Source organism: Artemia franciscana, chromosome 1, assembly GCF_032884065.1.
Source record: "Artemia franciscana chromosome 1, ASM3288406v1, whole genome shotgun sequence".
Lineage (NCBI taxonomy): Eukaryota > Metazoa > Arthropoda > Branchiopoda > Anostraca > Artemiidae > Artemia > Artemia franciscana.
In genome coordinates, this window is record NC_088863.1 from 7925309 (window position 1) to 7943668 (window position 18360).

General features: G+C 35.2%; 3 protein-coding genes across 3 annotated transcripts in view; all 3 read right to left on the minus strand.

The window, feature by feature from the left end:
- Positions 1-18360, minus strand: part of LOC136025011 (histone-lysine N-methyltransferase, H3 lysine-79 specific-like) — a 469133-nt gene that overhangs the window by 266715 nt on the left and 184058 nt on the right. The gene's annotated exons all lie outside the window — the stretch shown is intronic.
- LOC136025019 (trichohyalin-like) overlaps positions 1-18360 on the minus strand; it is a gene marked incomplete at its 5' end in the record, with an annotated part of 228437 nt that overhangs the window by 125924 nt on the left and 84153 nt on the right.
- Positions 1-18360, minus strand: part of LOC136041565 (uncharacterized) — a 76304-nt gene that overhangs the window by 47603 nt on the left and 10341 nt on the right. Inside the window, exon 4 of the mRNA XM_065726290.1 lies at positions 10500-10655. Within this exon, the coding sequence (XP_065582362.1) occupies positions 10500-10655 (156 nt within the window). The remainder of the gene's footprint in view (positions 1-10499; positions 10656-18360) is intronic.

The window sequence follows — 18360 nt, forward strand, 5'->3', positions numbered from 1 at the left end:
TTTTGTTATTTACATAGTGTCTTTTTGCTTTCCTCTGAACTGAATGAAGGTATTTTTATGCGTCTCATATCTCTCTAGGTTTTCTCGGTTTGAGCGTGCGTAGCTGTGTTGGCCTCAGACGGTTTGGTGTTGCGATGAGTTGTTAGTAGTAATAGTGGTAGTAAAAAAAACCGAACAAATTGAAAATGAATGACCCCCCTCCAAAGCTTAGGCTACCATCCCTTCTATAAAAGCCTAATATACCCCGAGGGTATAGTTTACAACATTTTTCCCCGGGTTCTGGGGGGGGGGCTGTGTTATCCTTGTAGTTTTTGTTGTATACTTTTTGGTCTATTTTGAACAAAATGGTTGTATAAAAGTTTGATCAGACGCATTTGGGGAAAAGAGGGCTTGTGGGGGGGGGCTATTTGCCATTGGGTCAGTTTTAACTCTTAAAAAAGGGAACTAGAACTTCATTATAAGTTCTACGACTAGAATGACTAGAATTTCTAGTCATCTGAGTTTCCTCCGAAATTCGTACGACCATCTCTTCCTAAGAAAACTTTTATACCCCCTGGGCAAAACTTAAAAACCCATTGCCCCGGGCTCCAGGTATTAAAACATTGGAGCCGTATGGCCTTTACTATAGGCAGTGCTGAAGCGGTACCTCTGATTAGGCCTCTCTACACATTTATTGAGAGCTCCGTCAGCACTTTGTATATATTTTGTTGAAAGAACATCGAAAATTTCATGGATGATTATCATAAAAAAAACAGTAACGAAAAGTAAAACAGTAATTTTTCACCTCATGTCTATTGTCATGGTTTCTAAGTTTTAACCAATCATAGTTCAGTAGATAATAACACTTCAACTAAAAAGTAAAACAGTAAAAGAATAATTATTTTCGTCTCATGGGTATTACCATGGTGTCAAGGCTAATACACTGAAACAATTGAAGCTCTGTTTACAAAATTTGGTTTTCACCAGTAGAGTTTTGGTTCTATCAGTGTGAAAAAGTATTAAACTACAAAAATGGAATATCTACAGGTTATAATACTCTGTGTCTATTTTTTGTCCTTTGTGACTGTCATTTTCACGAATGTTCTATTTTTGTTGGCTCTAAGGAATATTTCATTGAGAAAGACAATCATAAATGACATTATGAAGGCAACCTGTATTCTAAATTTCTTAATAATCTTTGGATTTACCGTTATATATTTGAGATGAACATGTTATTTTGCCATATATTTCCCATTTGTGGTTTATTAATCATTTACATTAACTTATTTTGCCATTCTCTTTGTCTGTTGACTCGTTTTGCTCTCTTGACATTTACGAAAAAGATTCAACGATGGTCAGATAAAAAATTAATATTAACTACCATATTTATTAACTTTTTGCTCTTGCTTCCTTTCTTATTCTCTTTGAAATACTACAAGAGTTATAAGATATTTAAGATTTGCGCAGGTGTTTTAAAAGAAAAGTTTGTTGTTGAAGAAAACATAGATCCATTAATATTGTTCTACACTCCTCAGTTAATTCTACTTTTTCTTTCTGTTTTTCTGGCCAGAATCGAAATACGGTTGAAAAATCGAGTCGATGTTCATATTGGATTTAGTCAACAAAATATTGTCACAGCGAAGGTTCAAGTTTTAAATGGAATCTGTCTGATATTGGTGAACGCCTTGAGTGCTGCAATGCGTCATCTCATATGTAGTAAAACTGAGAAGAAAAATCAGATGCAGTGTCTAGCCTTCGCGGGTTATATACCCCAATACTTTGGTTGTTTCTTACCACCTCTTACATGGATAATTTTTAGTAAGACAATTCGTCTTTATTATAAAAACTGTTTAAAATCCCTTTTTGGAAATGGAAATGGTGTTTAAACGTTTTAAATACGAAGATACTAATCTTTGCAGATAGTGATAAATGCAAAGTTCTTGTTAAGCACAAAGTTTTAAATACAACTTTGTATTAGTAAAATACAAAGTTCTGTTAAAGTGAAAATGGTCATAACATGCTTCATAGACAGATTGTATGAATGACCTATTGAAAGATACATTATGCCCAACATTAATTACAATTGAAGAATACCTTGGCACAATAGTAAAGAATGAGAACTTGATGAGATTGAGCATTGAGACTTTAGCTGGGCTTTAAAAGGACTAGAAATAACCAGAGCCACTGATCGTGCAGCGGTAAACTATACACATAGAAAAATTGAAATGACCTAAGAATGTAATTTCATGGAATTTTGGGTTTGGTTACAGATTGAAGTTGGATGAAAAAAAAACGTAATAAAACAAGAGAATCAGGATAGCTTTCTGCCAGTAGAAAAAACAAGAGTGAAAAGTAAAATAAGTATTTCGGCAATGACCTTGCCAAGTCATCCTCAGTGCTCAAACACCTAACTTTTTTTATTATTTTTAAGTGAAACCTAGCAAAATGGAAGATACGCTGAAACAAACTAAAAAACAAATCGAAACAAAGGAAATACTACTCTTTCATTTGTTATTTTATGCTTTTTTTGCAATGCCTTTCTTCATCACAAAAATTTCCTTTTTTTCAAAAAGTATATTAATTTTTATTCTGCGTTCGAGCACTTAAGTTCGAGCACTTGGCAGAATATCTTTCTGATATTTTTGTTTTTTCTGTTTTATTTCGTCTTTTCAAATACCTGGATACCCTCATTTTACTCTTTGTTTTTTTGGGAAATTGTTTTATAGTTTTGTTTGTTATCAAACTTTATGTATTAGAAATTTGGTTTTAAATCTTATTTAGGCTTAAGTTTATTTATATTCAAACAAGATTTTTGTGACAATAGAATTTTTTTTTGGTGCTAATGAGATAATTTTATTTATTTTAAAACAGAAAGACTAGGTTTCAAGGCAAAAAAGGGACTAGTCAAACCCAAAATCCGCAAAAGCATTAAAATTGTGACTTATTATGGAAAAATTGGCTTTTTGTTTTCCATCCGATATAAAAATTAAAAAGATATGACAACGAATTAAGCCTGATAACACAATTTAATTTCCTGAGTTACCTAAGCAATACTCGATGCCACAGATCAATTTTTTCCTTATAGCGGAGGTTCGCAACTGATTTTTGACCTTTACACACCTAGGTATTTCTAAAATGCTGATGCCCTCCTCATCAAATTTTTTTTTTTTATTGTTCTCTTGGCCTTCATACACAAACTGTGTCCTATCTCTATTAAGTAGCATTGAACAAAAATTTTTGTAGAGTCTACTGTTTAAAATACGGTCAGTCAGTCAAAAACTCAAAACAATCCGTAGACAAATATTCTGAAAAATATCTAGTGAATCCTTCTCTTTTTTTCAGAGTGCTCACACCTCAAAACCATACTTGACCACTGTCAAGACTCTATTTTAGAATATGGAGGGCTATGTAGACCATCTTCAGGTGGCATCTGTAGCTCATTGTTACAGTGCAGGGAGCTGCTCATGCCCAAAGATGAAACTATTCCAACAATACAACCAAAGAGGCAATTCTAAATTGTCATGAAGAACAGAATGGAAGTGGGGCAGGAGATAGAGCTGCTGGACCAAAGTAATGCAATAATCTTTAATACTGATGGTTTACAGTATGATGAAAAATCAGGTACCAGAGGAAAAATACATGAGAATGCTCCTAATGTGGACAAGGAGGTAATCAGTTATCACCTGGGAAAATTTGCTATAATTTTCAGGCTGAAACGTTTGGAATAGAATGGGCAGCTGGAAGACTGTTGGAAATAGAAAAAAAGACGAAAAGACATATGTATCTTAACTGACAATCAAACATGCCTAAAGGCTCTGCAGGACACAAAGAGCTGGCAAAATAGAGAATTGGAATGTTAAAAAGCCCTGAACAGCTTGTCATTCAAAGGAAAAAAATTAACCTAATATGGGTCCCAGGGCACTCTGGAATAGTGGGTAACGAGAAGACAGATGAGGCAGCTAAGGCTGGGACATCACTGAGATATTTTGGTCCAGAACCTTTCATCCCAATTTCTCAAGGTTGCTGGAAGGTGGCAGTGATGAGTTGGAGCCATGAGAGAGCTGAATAAAATTGTCATAAGAAGGAGGGATGTAAGGAAACAAAGATATTACTTCCAAAGTTCCATCCCTCCCTGACTAAACATTTTCTACAACTGAAACAGATGGTCACAGATGGTCACTGTGGAAACAAGAAGGCATCTGATAGAAGAATGTCCAGCTAGTATTAGACACTGGCCTGAAATATTTCATCATATTATTATTAAGCTGGAGGACAAAGTAAGAAAAGGAGAAGCCCAACAGCTGGCAAGATATATGGTAAGAGTAGGGAGGCCAAACCCATCATTGCCCCCCTCAACAATAGATGGAGCATAGTTTTTGGTGTGCAGAGGCAATGGGCCTTAAAGGCCTGAACCCTAACCTACTGATATTGAGTCCACCCCTCCTCCTAATAATGATAGTACCATTGCCATAGGAGTTTTTCTAATAAAAATCAGCATGGAAGCTTACTGGTAGTTAACTTTGTGAGATAACTTCAATTGATATTCCTTACTATTTACCTGACTTGTTTGGTCTTTGTCAGTACCTACTGGGGAAACAAGCAGATACTCCAGTGGTGACTTGTAGATTATAAGTAGAGCCTCAATACTTCAATACTTACGTACTAAAGTTCTTATTTTAAATACTTTTAACTTAAGTAGAATTTTGAAGGAATACATGATACTCATGCTTTGACGAAAATTTACTAAAGTACTAGGTACTTATACCTCAGTAAAAAAATAAAAATGCTTGGCCTAACACTGTCAAGAAGATGCTCCATTATCACGGTGGATTATTACAATCAATTTTTTGGCATTATGTGTCTTAGCTTTCTTTTTACATTGCTTGTGTTTATAATTGCATTTTATCCTGTTTGCAACCATGGCTTTCAAAGTAAATGCAGAAAAAGCAAAATTTGTTAGGCTGAAAATTTGAATGCTAGGCTGAAAAGGGTTGTTGTAATGGGAGGAGCCCTTTTACTTCCACCAAGCACCAATAACAAAGACATAGACCAACAATGTTCCCATGAATCAAGGGAGAATTAAACAACAATTTCTACCTCTCCTTCTCCAAAACTCACTCTCTATTTAGAAGAAGGTTCATTGAAAGCACAGATGTTTATCCTTTAAAATTCTCTCTCTGAGGCATCTTGAAACCCCTCCCCCCAGCATGAAAAATAACCCACAATTCCTTCTTCATATTAGCTCATGTGCACTTAAACTTTGCTGTATATAATTTATAAAATATGAAACAAATCATTTTAGTTAAATGAAGCTATCAAATAAATATCAGACACAGTTTTCCACAATAAGAAGGTAGGTGTCAACCCCTGGCATCCTTAGTCTAAAAAAAGGGAGGTGAGAGCTTTATTATTGCCCTATCCATATCCCTATCTATGTTCATCTGAAGGTTAATTAAGAGTTGGACAATTTGGGCATTTAAATACACTCTTTTCACCACCTGACATGCCCTCCTTACCTACATAATGACATTACCTACATCAGCTCATAATAGCTGATGTGCATTGTTACATCAATACACATAACTTCATAAAAAATCAAGTGATTCTGCTCAGCTGTATCAAGCATTAAGATAATGTCCATATTAACCATTTATCTTGTATAAAATTGTGAATTTCCAGGAATAAATGTGTCATTTTGCGGATTAGCCTATTTCCTCTGCAGCTGGGAAACTCAAAATATTTTTTTTTTGTCACTTTGAAATTGACTGGTTATCTCTAGGGCCAGATTTAAAGCTATGATGCGTCTAGGCTCAAGCATGTTTGTCACTCTGTATTCATTCCATGGGAGGAAGGGTTAATTTTCTTTAAGAAAGTAATCTTTATGGTGACAATTATTATTTTACTAGCTGTTGGGGTGGCGCTTCGCGCCACCCCAACACCTAGTTGGTGGGGCGCTTCGCGCCCCCCCCCAAGTGATATACCATTTTTTATTGAGTGGTAAATACCCCTTAATGTGGAAAAAAGTAGTCATAAAACCAGTCCATAAAGGAGGATCTAAGTCCAAATTTGCAAATTATCATCCAATTTCAAACACCTCAATTTTTGAGGAGTTGTTGAAAGTATTATCGTATATTGGATACAGGATTGGTTCAGGCGAAATAAATTATGGCATCCATCACAACATGGTTTCAGAAAAAGCAGGTCATGCAATACGCAGTTGCTAGAAGCTTTAAAAGATTTCCAAAATATGGCTGACTTTGGTTTATAGTTTGATTGCTTGTACATTGAGATCAGTAAAGCATTTGACAGAATGTCAGTTAGTTTGTTGCTTGAAAATGTGAAAAGTATGAGCTAGGCAGTAGAACTTTAGCATGGATTAGGCCAAAAGATTGCTTATCAAGCCATTACCAGCAGTTTGTAGTCAGTATTGCACTTTCAAGTGAGAGTTTGATTTTGAATGGTGTGCTGCAAGGCAGTTGTTTGGGCGCAGTGTTATTTTGTTTGTTTGTCAATGATTTGCCTGGGGTAATTCATCACTCCACTGTCAAACTATTTACAGATAATGCAAACCTGTATAAAAAGGTCAGCTCCCCTGAAGATGTTAACCTTATGTAAGAGGATCTGAATCCCTAAATAATTGGTGCAAATTGAACTCAATGTTTGTAAAACATCAAAAATGTTTTTACCTGATTACTTTTCAAAAAGATAAACTCATCATTATTTTCTTGGTAATACATCTATTCATCTGCAGATTCAGTATGGGATTTAGGTATTCGATTTGATAACCAGTTGAAGTTTTACAAGCATGTTAAGATGGGATAAATTTTATTTTAGGAGTGTATACTTTGCAGCACCTGTTAAGAAAGCCCCAAAGGGTTTATTGGCAGCAGGTGACAGTCTTCTCGACTTTTCAAAAAGATAAACTCATCATTATTTTCTTGGTAATACATCTGTTTCATCTGCAGATTCTGTATGGGATTTAGGTATTCAATTTGATAACCAGTTGAAGATTTACAAGCATGTTAAGATGAGATAAATTTTAGAAGTGTATACTTTGCAGCACCTGTTAAGAAAGCCCCAAAAGGTTTGTTGGCAGCAGGTGACAGTCTTCTCTACCCTAAATAGTTTTACATACAAACATATCAGCTATATGCATATACATACTATTATTTAGCAAGGAAAAATCTCTTAACTGCAGCCTTGAAGGAAGCCAGATGAACCAAGTTTCTTATTTCAATTGGAATAATATCCCATACAGAGGGGGCAAAAAAATAATGTCAAAAGATTGAAATCTGTCCACTTGAAACACTCAGTCATTGCATTTTATCATTTTATATAAAAAAAAAAAGTAGATTAACTGATGGAACAGCTAAGAGTAAAGGGTATTGTCAACAAAAAGGATAAAACCAGCCTCTGACAAATACTACTTAATCTGATCCATAAAAATTAAAAAAAAAGAAGAGGACCTAGTACAGAACCTGGGGTATTCCGCAAGTAATGACATTAGCCACAGAAGTAAAACACCCATTCACTACATTTGCTTCTGGTCACTTAAATAAGATTCAAACAAAGACAAACTCTTTCCAGTCACACTGACTTTTTTCCAGCTTAAGTAATAACTGTTATAGCTTGTCAAAAGCTTTCTTCAAATCTAGGAGTAAAGTAGCTGGAATCAGTCCTGCTTCAAACAACGTATTTATCCAGTCAGCAAGTTTAATAGTTGCCATTTCTGTGGATTTTTTTTTCTATAGCCAAATAGGTTATTTATAAGAATTTTATTATTTTTAATGTAATCAGTTAGCCTGGATACTATCACCTTTTCATTCATTTTTGAAAAAAAGGGAGGATAGAAGTGGGTCTTTTGTTTGAAGGTTTGTCTCTCTTACCTCCTTTGTGCAATGGTATTATAATAGCCACCTTCAAAACTTCCAAGAAAATTCATTTTTCCATAGATTTATTAATCAAAATTACCAACAACTGGTGTTACAACTGATTTAGCAATCTTAAGAGAAATTATATATGCAACACTTTAATTTGATTGCATTCTACTGATATTTTTACTCACTCATTTATAGTACGAGCATTAAAAACCAACTGATTATCTACTGGAACTTCCAACTGAACTATTTTGGGAGGCCACTTAATTCTTTTCCAAGCATCATTGCAAAGTTTTGATCCCTCAATAGAAAAATATCCACATAAATAACTTGCAGCATCCTTTGGAGTAGTCACCCCCCCCCCCCCCTCTGATTGTAATTTATTAATAACTTCTATTTTACCCTTTAGACCCAGGAGTGAATTTATCATTTTCCATGATGTTTTTTATATCATATTTGCGCTTTATAAATTCATTTTGTAAATACATTTTTTCAGCTTTCCATTGCAATCCATTTTAAGTATTCTGGCAAATATTAAACTGATGAAAATTAACGACAAATCTTTCACATAGGTATATTTTATACAATTCATTTTTCCAACCTACAGAATTTAGAATACCCTGTGTAATGTATTGTTTCTCTGGGAATTTTGTTCTATCCCTTTTAATTCTTCTATGAGGACATTTCTCATTCAATATCTTTGTAAACATTGCAACAAAAATATCATACAAAACCAACAGGTTATGTTCTTCAAAAACTGGAGTAAAATCTAAATCACCCATTTGTTTCTCAAGTTTTTTTAAGTTACCTTTTCTTAATTCACAAAAAAATGTTTTATATATTCGACCAACCATACATATAACCCAGTAAGATTTTTTATTTTACTACAAAGACAGAGATGGTAGGATCCATCTGTAAGTAAAACGACAGCGTATGAACTTTCAAGCAGCTTTCCATTCACAAATATTTTATCAATCAGCATTGCAGACTTATCAGTTACTTGTGAAGGAGTTTTTACCAGGGGATACTGGAATGGTGAAATCATTAAGTTAAGAAAATCTTGATGGATTGCACTTTTAAGAAGGTCAATATTGAAATCAATCATTACTGTTTTATATTTATGATTATTATTAAATTTCTCCATCTCCTCAATATGGACATGCTTATTAAATTATGATGTCTTATAGACCAAACCAACAACTATGTTTTTTATCAGATTTATCATTGATTTCAATAAGAAGAGTCTCAAGCCGTCCTTCAAGCCACAGCAAGAGATTTTACCTCACCCAATACAAAACTCCTTCCTTTATCAACAAATCCAGACCCCCTTGATCCATAACATGACATACTGATCACTGAGTGACCTAATTTTCAAGATGGCTGAACTGTTTTTCAGCTTGGCTAGTACATAGCCACCATCAGTCCAGACATTCCTAACTCTCCATTTGTCATATGCCAGAATTAGCAATTACTTGCCATTTGGGGTTAAATACTTGGATATAAATACATTCAATCTGGCCAGCTTCTTTTTGTTCATGATGCTTTGCATAATTAAAAAAATAAAAAGAGACAAGAATGGGCAGGAGAATATTCTCTGCTGAACTAACTCAAGCATATAAGCGTTCAGTTGATTTGATGTCACTAGCAAGCACACAGATCCTCATCTTAGCATTGAATAACTCTAGGATGCTACTGGGCAGTGTTTCTCTACCTATCTGAGACAGTCCAAGGATTAGAAAAACGTTCAACCTTCTATCCTGTTCCGAATTTTTGTTGCAATATTTTAGAATTTGGAAAAAAATTTCAGCACTGTTATTTCACCTTGAAACCCCTTGAGCATCTTCAAATATTTACAAATTTCAAGCTGTAATCAAGACTTATTGCATTGTAGATCTTGCAGACAATAGTGTTAATTGCTTGTTCACTGACCATGCTTTTGCTACCTAAACATTTCTCAATCACCTGTTTGTGAATATCCTGAATAAGATTATTTTTCAATTTGGCAATTTCACTCTGCAAATTTAATAGGGCAGACAAGATTGAAGATACACTGTTTGTTGAAGCAGCACCAGCAATTCAGATTATTTCTTGATGCACATCCAGAAATGTGTCAAGTTCCGTAAAAGCACCTTGAACTCCTTTTGTTTGTTTTTTCTTTGAAGCTTTGGAAAAATTCCCTTTGAATGGCAAAATGAATCCCTTATTCAAGGATGCTTTTTTGTGTGATCCATAGCATAATACTTGATAAGATTTTCCCTTCTTTGATGCAGTTATACTGACTATTTGAACAGGCCACAAAGGATAGTTGTAGAATTTGCCAATTGCAACATCATTAACTCTGTGAGACATGACAAACTTGATAATGTCTAATTTTCTTATGCTCAATAATGTCTAATTTTTGATGCCAACCCATCAAACAGGTTTTTACACAGCAAGTGTTTATCAACAGCTAGCTATTACACAAGTAATATAGTCCATAAATAATAATCCAATTATTCCACTTTTTTGAAACTTCTATAATCCCTGCAGGTCACTGAGTCCAAATAGTTCAAACTGTTGACAGTGATAAAAGGCTGTAAAATATCAAAATAGTAATCCTTTGTGAAACCCTGGCTAAACGATAAGCCTATACACTGGTATTACCTTAATTAGCATAATCCAACTGAGAGCTTTAAGGTCTTCCAGACCTGTAGTGCTCTTGAGTTGATGACTTCCAGTTGAACCTCCACTGTTTCTTCTCCCACTCTCTGTCAAGTTGATTTTTGAAGAACTGGATGGAGAGAGCACTGACAGTTGAATCTTTCAGTTTATTGCAATGATTTAATACTCTTCTCGAAAAGAATATTTGGCGAGTTTTAGATCGGGAGACTGAGTGTAATCATTATGCGTCAATTATTTTGCAAAATACTAATTATAATAAGCTTCAAATTAAGAGAAGTTTCAGGATATTTAACATCAAACTTTTATGACACTATACAGGACAATAGTATGCCTAGTGGTAGAATATTAGGACTATATTTGAGTCATTTACCATATCAAGCATCAACTGCAATGTTTGGGACTCCCTTCCTTGCTGTAAAACTTGTACCAAAAGCACAAATCCTATGGGATGATGAATTCAAACTTTAACATCTTTAGACGTTCAAAAGATTCTTATTTTAAAACTTTCTAAAGTGAACAAATGAGGGATTTGGTTCTGAGTTCTGTAAGTGGGAGGGGGGTTGCTGGTCCATAAGTCACACATTTGTGCAGAAACTATGGTATCTGCTAAACTATTGTAAAATTTTGTTGCTTAGTCAATAAAGCTACATTCACCTATTTTCTTGTTCACTGGCAGCTGATACAGTTTATCAAAGTTTTGTTAAGTGGCTGAGTAATGACTACGCTTGGAGAAATCAGCCCATTCCACATTATCAACACATCTGATTTAATGTACATCATGTACATTTTTTTTTTATATTTGCATTTGATTTTATGTAAATCAGTTGTTTTTATCAGCTCATGGCTTAGCTGGTTTAGCATAATTATTGAGATAATGTGCACAAAGTCCCTAAGATAGGAACAGTCTGGAAAATGGGATTGAAAAATGAAAAAGGAAAAAAATGGTAAAATACTATTAATATGAATAAGGTCTACGCTTGTCGGTTCTGTAGGGGCATAATTTAATATGGCTGATACCTTGCGCTTTTTAGTCCCAATTGAGCGATTAGCATTCTATGACTAAGACCTCCCATTTCTCAGCAAGATTTAGAGATTTTGTTCATCATTATAAATCATAATACCCTTTTATGCACCTCAGCTTTCCAGCCTGATTAAATAATTTCTATATCACCTGATTTCATGTTTTCTATTTCTGGAATGTCAGTTTTATTAACTCCCAACAAGAACAGTTCAAAATTTCCAGACTCATTATTCAAAATGTCAATATGATATACATCAGTTCATTAACGTTGTAAAATTCCAAGTTGCAATTTTCACATGATTTTAATCATTTAAATTGTATATCTTCTGTAAAGGTGATGCTTCCAAACACTGTAGGACATAGAAAAATTAATCTTCTCATGCCTAGACAAAACACTTAAGCGGGATTTAATCCAGACAAAAACAAGTCCCCTGGACCTCAAGCACGAACGAGAGCTTGGTTAAATCCTATTTCAATCCTGTTAATGACGTGATTTTTCAAGTTTGGTTAGGCCCTTTCATCAAGTAAAGTCAAAATCGTGCACACACAATTTCGAGCCTTCTACCTCAGATTTGTTATATCACCATGCTATAAATATTTAACAACTTATTAGGAAGCAGCCTATAACAAATAGCTTAGATAAGAAAAAAATTTGATGCCCAAAACAACTAATTAAAATAAACAAAGCTCGACTGTTTTATTTTAGGGTTGAATTCCAAAAGAATCATTAAACAGTGAGAGTCGAAATTTGGAATCACAACTGATGATCAGTCGATCGCTTAACCACCTAGGCCATCCCGGCATGCATGGAGACCTTAACATCTTTAATTGTTTTAAAAAGCAGAATTGTGGCAAAGAGTCAAACTTTAGCGTAAAGAGCGAGGAATTGCGGAGGGGACAACCCATTTCATATACGGAGTAATTTCTGTTCGTTTTAAGTTTTAATGTCGCTCCTTACTTTCAGTTAAAAAAACTAGTTTTTTTTATGTAATTTCTGAACGTTTTTGAATTAATGCATGTTTGATTTTGGCTCTCCACACATAAATTACTAAAATGAAATTTGCATATTAATTCCTTTTTTGGCTAAATAGCTTTCTCTTAGTTTTGATCAGACGATTTTGAAAAATAAGGGATGGGGAAGGAGGCCTAGTTGCCATGCAATTTTTCGGTTACATAAAAAGGCAACTATAAATTTTAATTTTTAACGAATATTTTTATTAGTAAAAAATATACGTAACTTAAGAAGTAACTTACATAACAAACTTTTATATTCTTTAATTTTTATTATGTATATGAGGGGGTTTTCACCTTTGTTAATATCTTGTTCTTTACACTAAATCGTAAGTTTTGTCCCAATTCTTCAAGGATAACCCCTGAAGCAGAAAGGCCGTAAATAGTTGAAATTACTAAAAATACTATAGCATAAAGAGCGAGGTATTTCTCCTCCTAAATACCTCGCTCTTTATGCTAAAGTATTTTTAGAACCCCTCATATGCGTTATAATCTCTGTTCGTTTTAAGTTTATAATGCTACTCTTTACTTTCAATTGAAAAAAAAACTTTTCCATGTTTATTTTTTCATTTTTTTTATAGTAATTTTAGAAAATCCTTCGCCCTTATCATTGAATTTCTGTTCCCCATGACATATTTCTCTAAAGAAAAATCCTCCCACAAAGCCCCCTCCCTTGAACCCCACCCCCAAAACCAAAAAAATCCCCTGAAAACGACTGTACACTTCCCAATAACCATTATTATATGTAAACACTGGTCGAAGTTTGTAACTTGCAGCCCCTCCCCCAGGGACTGTGGGGGAGTAAGTCATTCCCAAAGACATAGTTATTAGGGTTTTTGACTATGCGGAAAAAATGGCTATCTCAAAATTTTGTCCAGTTGACTTTGGAGAAAAAATGAGCGTGGGAGGGGGCCTAGGTGCCCTCCAATTTTTTCGGTCACTTAAAAAGGGCACTAGAACTTTTCATTTCCGTTAGAATGAGCCCCCTTGCGACATTCTAGGACCAATTGGTCGATACGATGAACCCTGGAAAAAACAAAAACAAAACAAACAAATAAACACGCACCCGTGATTCATCTTCTGGCAAAAAATACGAAATTCCACATTTTTGTAGATAGGAGCTTGAAAATTTCGCTACAGGGTTCTCTGATACGCCGAATGCGATGGTGTGATTTTCTTTAAGATTCTGTGACTTTTAGAGGGTGTTTTCTCCTATTTTCTAAAATAAGGCAAATATTTTAAGGCTCGTAACTTTTGATGACAAAGATTAAATTTGATGAAACTTATATATTTAAAATGAGCATGGAAATCTGATTCTTTTGATGTATATTTTAGCATCAAAGTTCCGTTTTTTAGAGTTTCGGGTCGCTCCTTACACACAGTTCGTTACCACGAATTGTTTGATAAATTGAGGCTCGGCAATATATATATTTCATAATGGCGAAAGACAGGCCAAGATAAAATCAACCATACAAACTGAAAATGGTAGGAATGATGATTGGATTGTTGATTTTGACATGGACAAGGTTGTCGGTACCTACCACACCTTTGAAAATCAGAAACTTTGACTAGATAAATCGGTTGAAAAATGTCCCACTACCTGAACAATTAAAAGAAACCAAAGGACTGGCGAAAGGTCTTTCACAATGAAAAAAGCCAATCGGAGGAAAAGAAGAAGCTTTGTCCCACCACATGAACAACTAAAAGAAACAAAGGTGTTCATCAATGCCTACCGTAATTTTGGAAATCAAAAACCTGGACTAGATAAATTGTTGGGAGAAAAAAAAAGGTTTTGTCCCACAACCTGAACAATTAAAAGAAACAAACGTTCGGTGATATTCCTTTCATAATGACAAAAGACAAGCCGAGGCAAAAGTTCAAGGTCATATAAAAAAAACACAATTTTAAAAAGTCACTACTTCTAATTTAAGATCCATTTGGATGTCATGACGTTAAGAAGAGTTTCAAATTGTCTGCGTTTAGAATACAGACGACAGTGAAAATTCGTATATAGAAGCCTGCCTTGAGCTGAGCGCCGGGGCCTGGATAAACTACCCTCCTTAAGATTTTCAGTGGGGCTGGGGTTTGGGCTTATCTGGTCTTTGAAATATTTCAAAAACCTCGCATAAGAACTTTATATTACCCCAGACAAAAGATACAACATTAGCTCTTTGGTCTATTTTAAACAAAATAAAATCTCAAAAATTCGATCGGACGCATTAAGGTTAAAGTTGGCTGTTAGGGTGGGGGGCTGGTCGCTATCACATTACCTTTAGCTCTCAGAGAGGGAACTAGAACTTTCAATTTCTAGTCATTTGAGTCCCTTTCAAAGTTTATCTTTTTCCTGAAAAACTTTATATACCCCCAGGCATAAGTTATAATCCTTACTCTGGGGGTCTAAGGTGGTATATTGACCCCGAATTGTTTGTTATCTGACCGGTGAACTATTTCAAACAAAATTTATATCTAAAAATTTTAATGATATGCGTTTGGGGAAAAAAGGGTGTGTGTAATGGGGAAGGTGGGAAACATCCTCCGTTAACTTTTGACTCTTAAAAAGTATCTAGAACTTTCCATTTCTTATCGAATGAAACACCTCTAAAGTCTATACTACCACCCTTTATATAACAACCTTATATGCCCCCTATGCATTACTTACAACAGTCGGCCTTAGGATCTGGGAGGTCGTGTCACCCTTATAGTTATTGCTATTTCAGCTTTAGACTATTTTGAATAAAATGGCAATCTCAAACTTTTATCGGATTGAATTGGGAAAAAGGCTCTTTGTGGGGGGGGGGGAGGGGGACTATTGGCCCTCCGGTTACTTTTGACTCTTAAATAGATCAATGGAATTCCGATTTACAATTCAATGACCCCACTCCAAAGTGCCTGCTACCATCCCTTCTATAAAAGCCTTTTATACCCTGAGGGCATAGTTTACAACATTTGTCTCAGGTTCTGGGGGGATGTGTTATCTCTGGAGTTTTTGTTGTATAACTTTTGGTCAATTTTAAAGAAAATGATTGTACAAAAATTCTATCAGACGAATTTTGAAAAAGAGGGTTGGTGGGGGAGGGGCTATTTGCCATCGGATCACTTTTGACTCTTAAAAAAGGAAAAAGGGAACTAGAACTGCATTAAAAGCTCTTCGACTAGAATGAATAGAATTATAATCATTTGGGTCCCCTCTGAAATTGAGACGAACATTTCTTCCATAAAAAACCTTAAATGCCCCCCCGGGCACCACTCAAAACCCCTAAATGTTGACCATATAGGGTATGTTGAACATGAAGTTTACCCGCTGATAAATTTTGATGGGTCTTAAAAAGATAATTTAAACGTTCAATTTCCAATCGAATGAGCGAACGGTGATGTTTATACGACCACCCCTTACAGAAACCTTATCTGTCCCGGGCTTAGCTTAAAACACTTCCCCCGAGCTCCGGAAGTTGTGTCAACCCCTGAGGTCTTGTTATTTGATCTTTAAATTATATTGAACAAAATGACTATCTCATAATTTTGATTGGATATATTTAGGGATAAAGGCCTTGAGGGGGGATAGTTGCCCTTTGGTCACTTTAAATATTAAAAGGGCACTAAAACTTCCCAATTTTCAATCCTTTACTCTTTAATACTCTTTAAATACTCTTTTTAATACCCTTTAAATTGTATACGACCACGCCTTCCAAATGAAGGGCCTCTGGGGAAAAAAACTAATAATAATATTAAAACATTGGAGCAGTATGGCCTTTACTATAGGCAGGGCTACAGCGGTGCCTCTGATTAGGCCTCTCTACGCATTTCTTGAGAACTCCAACAACACTTTTTTTTATATTTTGTTGAAAGAACACTGAAAATTTTATGGAATATTATCATAAAAGAAAACAGTAACGAAATTAACAGTAATTTTTCCTCATGACTATTGCCATGGTTTCTACGTTCTAACCAATAACAGTTCAGTAACCAAAAACACTTCATAGTAAACGTAAAATAGTAAAAGTAAAACAGTAAAACAACAATTCCTTCGCCTAATGGATAAAATCGATAATGGATTAATCAGCTAAAATCGGAAATTGTAAAACTGAAGTCTGAGATTGAAGAAAAGGACACAATAATCGCTGCGCTTCAATCTACACTAGATGTTAAAATAAAAGCGACTGACTCGACCAACCAGAGACTTTTGGAGCTAGAAGTACGAGATCGGAGGCTGAACCTGATATTACACGGACTAACGAAAGAAAAACATGGCGAAACTCTACAAGCTAATTTCGAAGAAGTCATGAAAAAACAACCTGGTCTCGAAGACAGCCCCAAGATAACAAGGCTATTCCGAATTAAACAAAGGTTCGACAATGTGTCTGTTCGGCATCGAATTCCACCAAAAAGGCAGCACCGCCTGTTATGTTCTCATGCCTGAATGAATGGGAGGTTCAAACTGTACTAAAATCTGTTGGGAAACTAAAAGGATCGGGCATGCGGATATGCACTGACCTGCCTCCTGAACTCAACGCGCGAAGAAACCTGTTACTGGCAAAAGCAAAAGAAATACGCGAGTCGAAGTCTTTTGCATACGTTCGACTTAAGCAAAATGGTTCGTCTTTAAAGTTGGAAGTGAGAAATGCTAGCAATGATCAATGGATTACATACGATGATGTTGCTGTATCTTAAAGGATAACAAAAGCTGTTGAATTGAAGTAAACGCACTGAGTTAAACACTGTGATGGGTGTTTCTGTTGAACGTTCTTTGTGCTTTTTTCTAGACCTAGTAGTAGTAGTAGAAATAATCAAGTTCCGTTTCTGTCCTGGTTCTTATTTTTTAGTGTCATCACATGTCTTTCTGTTTGGTACACAGTCTCGTGTAAGTAACCATCCATCCAGATTCAAACCCCCAGATTCTTTGGTAAGTCATTATATTTAGTAATTTAAATGAGTTTGGAAATACCGCTAAAAAACTACTCCGTCTCCAAAAAAGTCCCCTGGATCTTGCAAAGCATTTTTCAAAGCTGGGAATCCATAGTAAAGATGATCGTGATTTTTTATTGATAACCTCCCTGAAAATAATTATTTGTTACCGAAAAAGTCCCTAAATACCGACCTACGCCTGGAAGCTTAAGAATCGCTTCCCTTAACTGTAGGGGATTGTTAAAAAGCCTTGACCAATTGTCGTTGTTCCTTGCTAATCACGGAGTCGATATTTTTGGGGCTTGTGAGACGTTCCTTTCTGAGTCGTCTGCCCCCCTCGCTCGTATAGATGGGTATAAACATTTATTTAAGAACAGAGAAACACGGAAACACGGTGGTATTAGTATGTTTGTTAAACATGAACTGGCAACTAAAATTATTACGGATTTGATAACCTTTATGAAGAAATGCTTTTTGAATTTATCCTTGTGGAAATTGAAACTAAGAGTGAAACTCTGCTTTGCTGTGTGTTATATAGACCGCCTTGTGGGTCACCAGCCAAATTTTTGGAATCTCTCGATAAACTGTTATCTTCCATGCTAAGTTGGTATAAAAAACTACTATTTATGGGGGATTTTAACATCGACCTCCTTGCTCCGTCTAAACTCAAACAAGCTCAAAATAATTCTAGCTTAGCAAATGGATTTATTTCTTCATTCCTTAGTACTGGAATGCTTCCTGCATGCCGTATCCCTACTCGCGTCACAGACACTACCGCGTCTTTAATTGATAACTTATTCACCAACCTGGATCTGAAAACATGTGATGTGATTATTTATGATGATTCTGATCATTTTTAATCCTTTCAGAAGTTACACTTGATAAGCCAAAAGTAGAACATCCTGAACG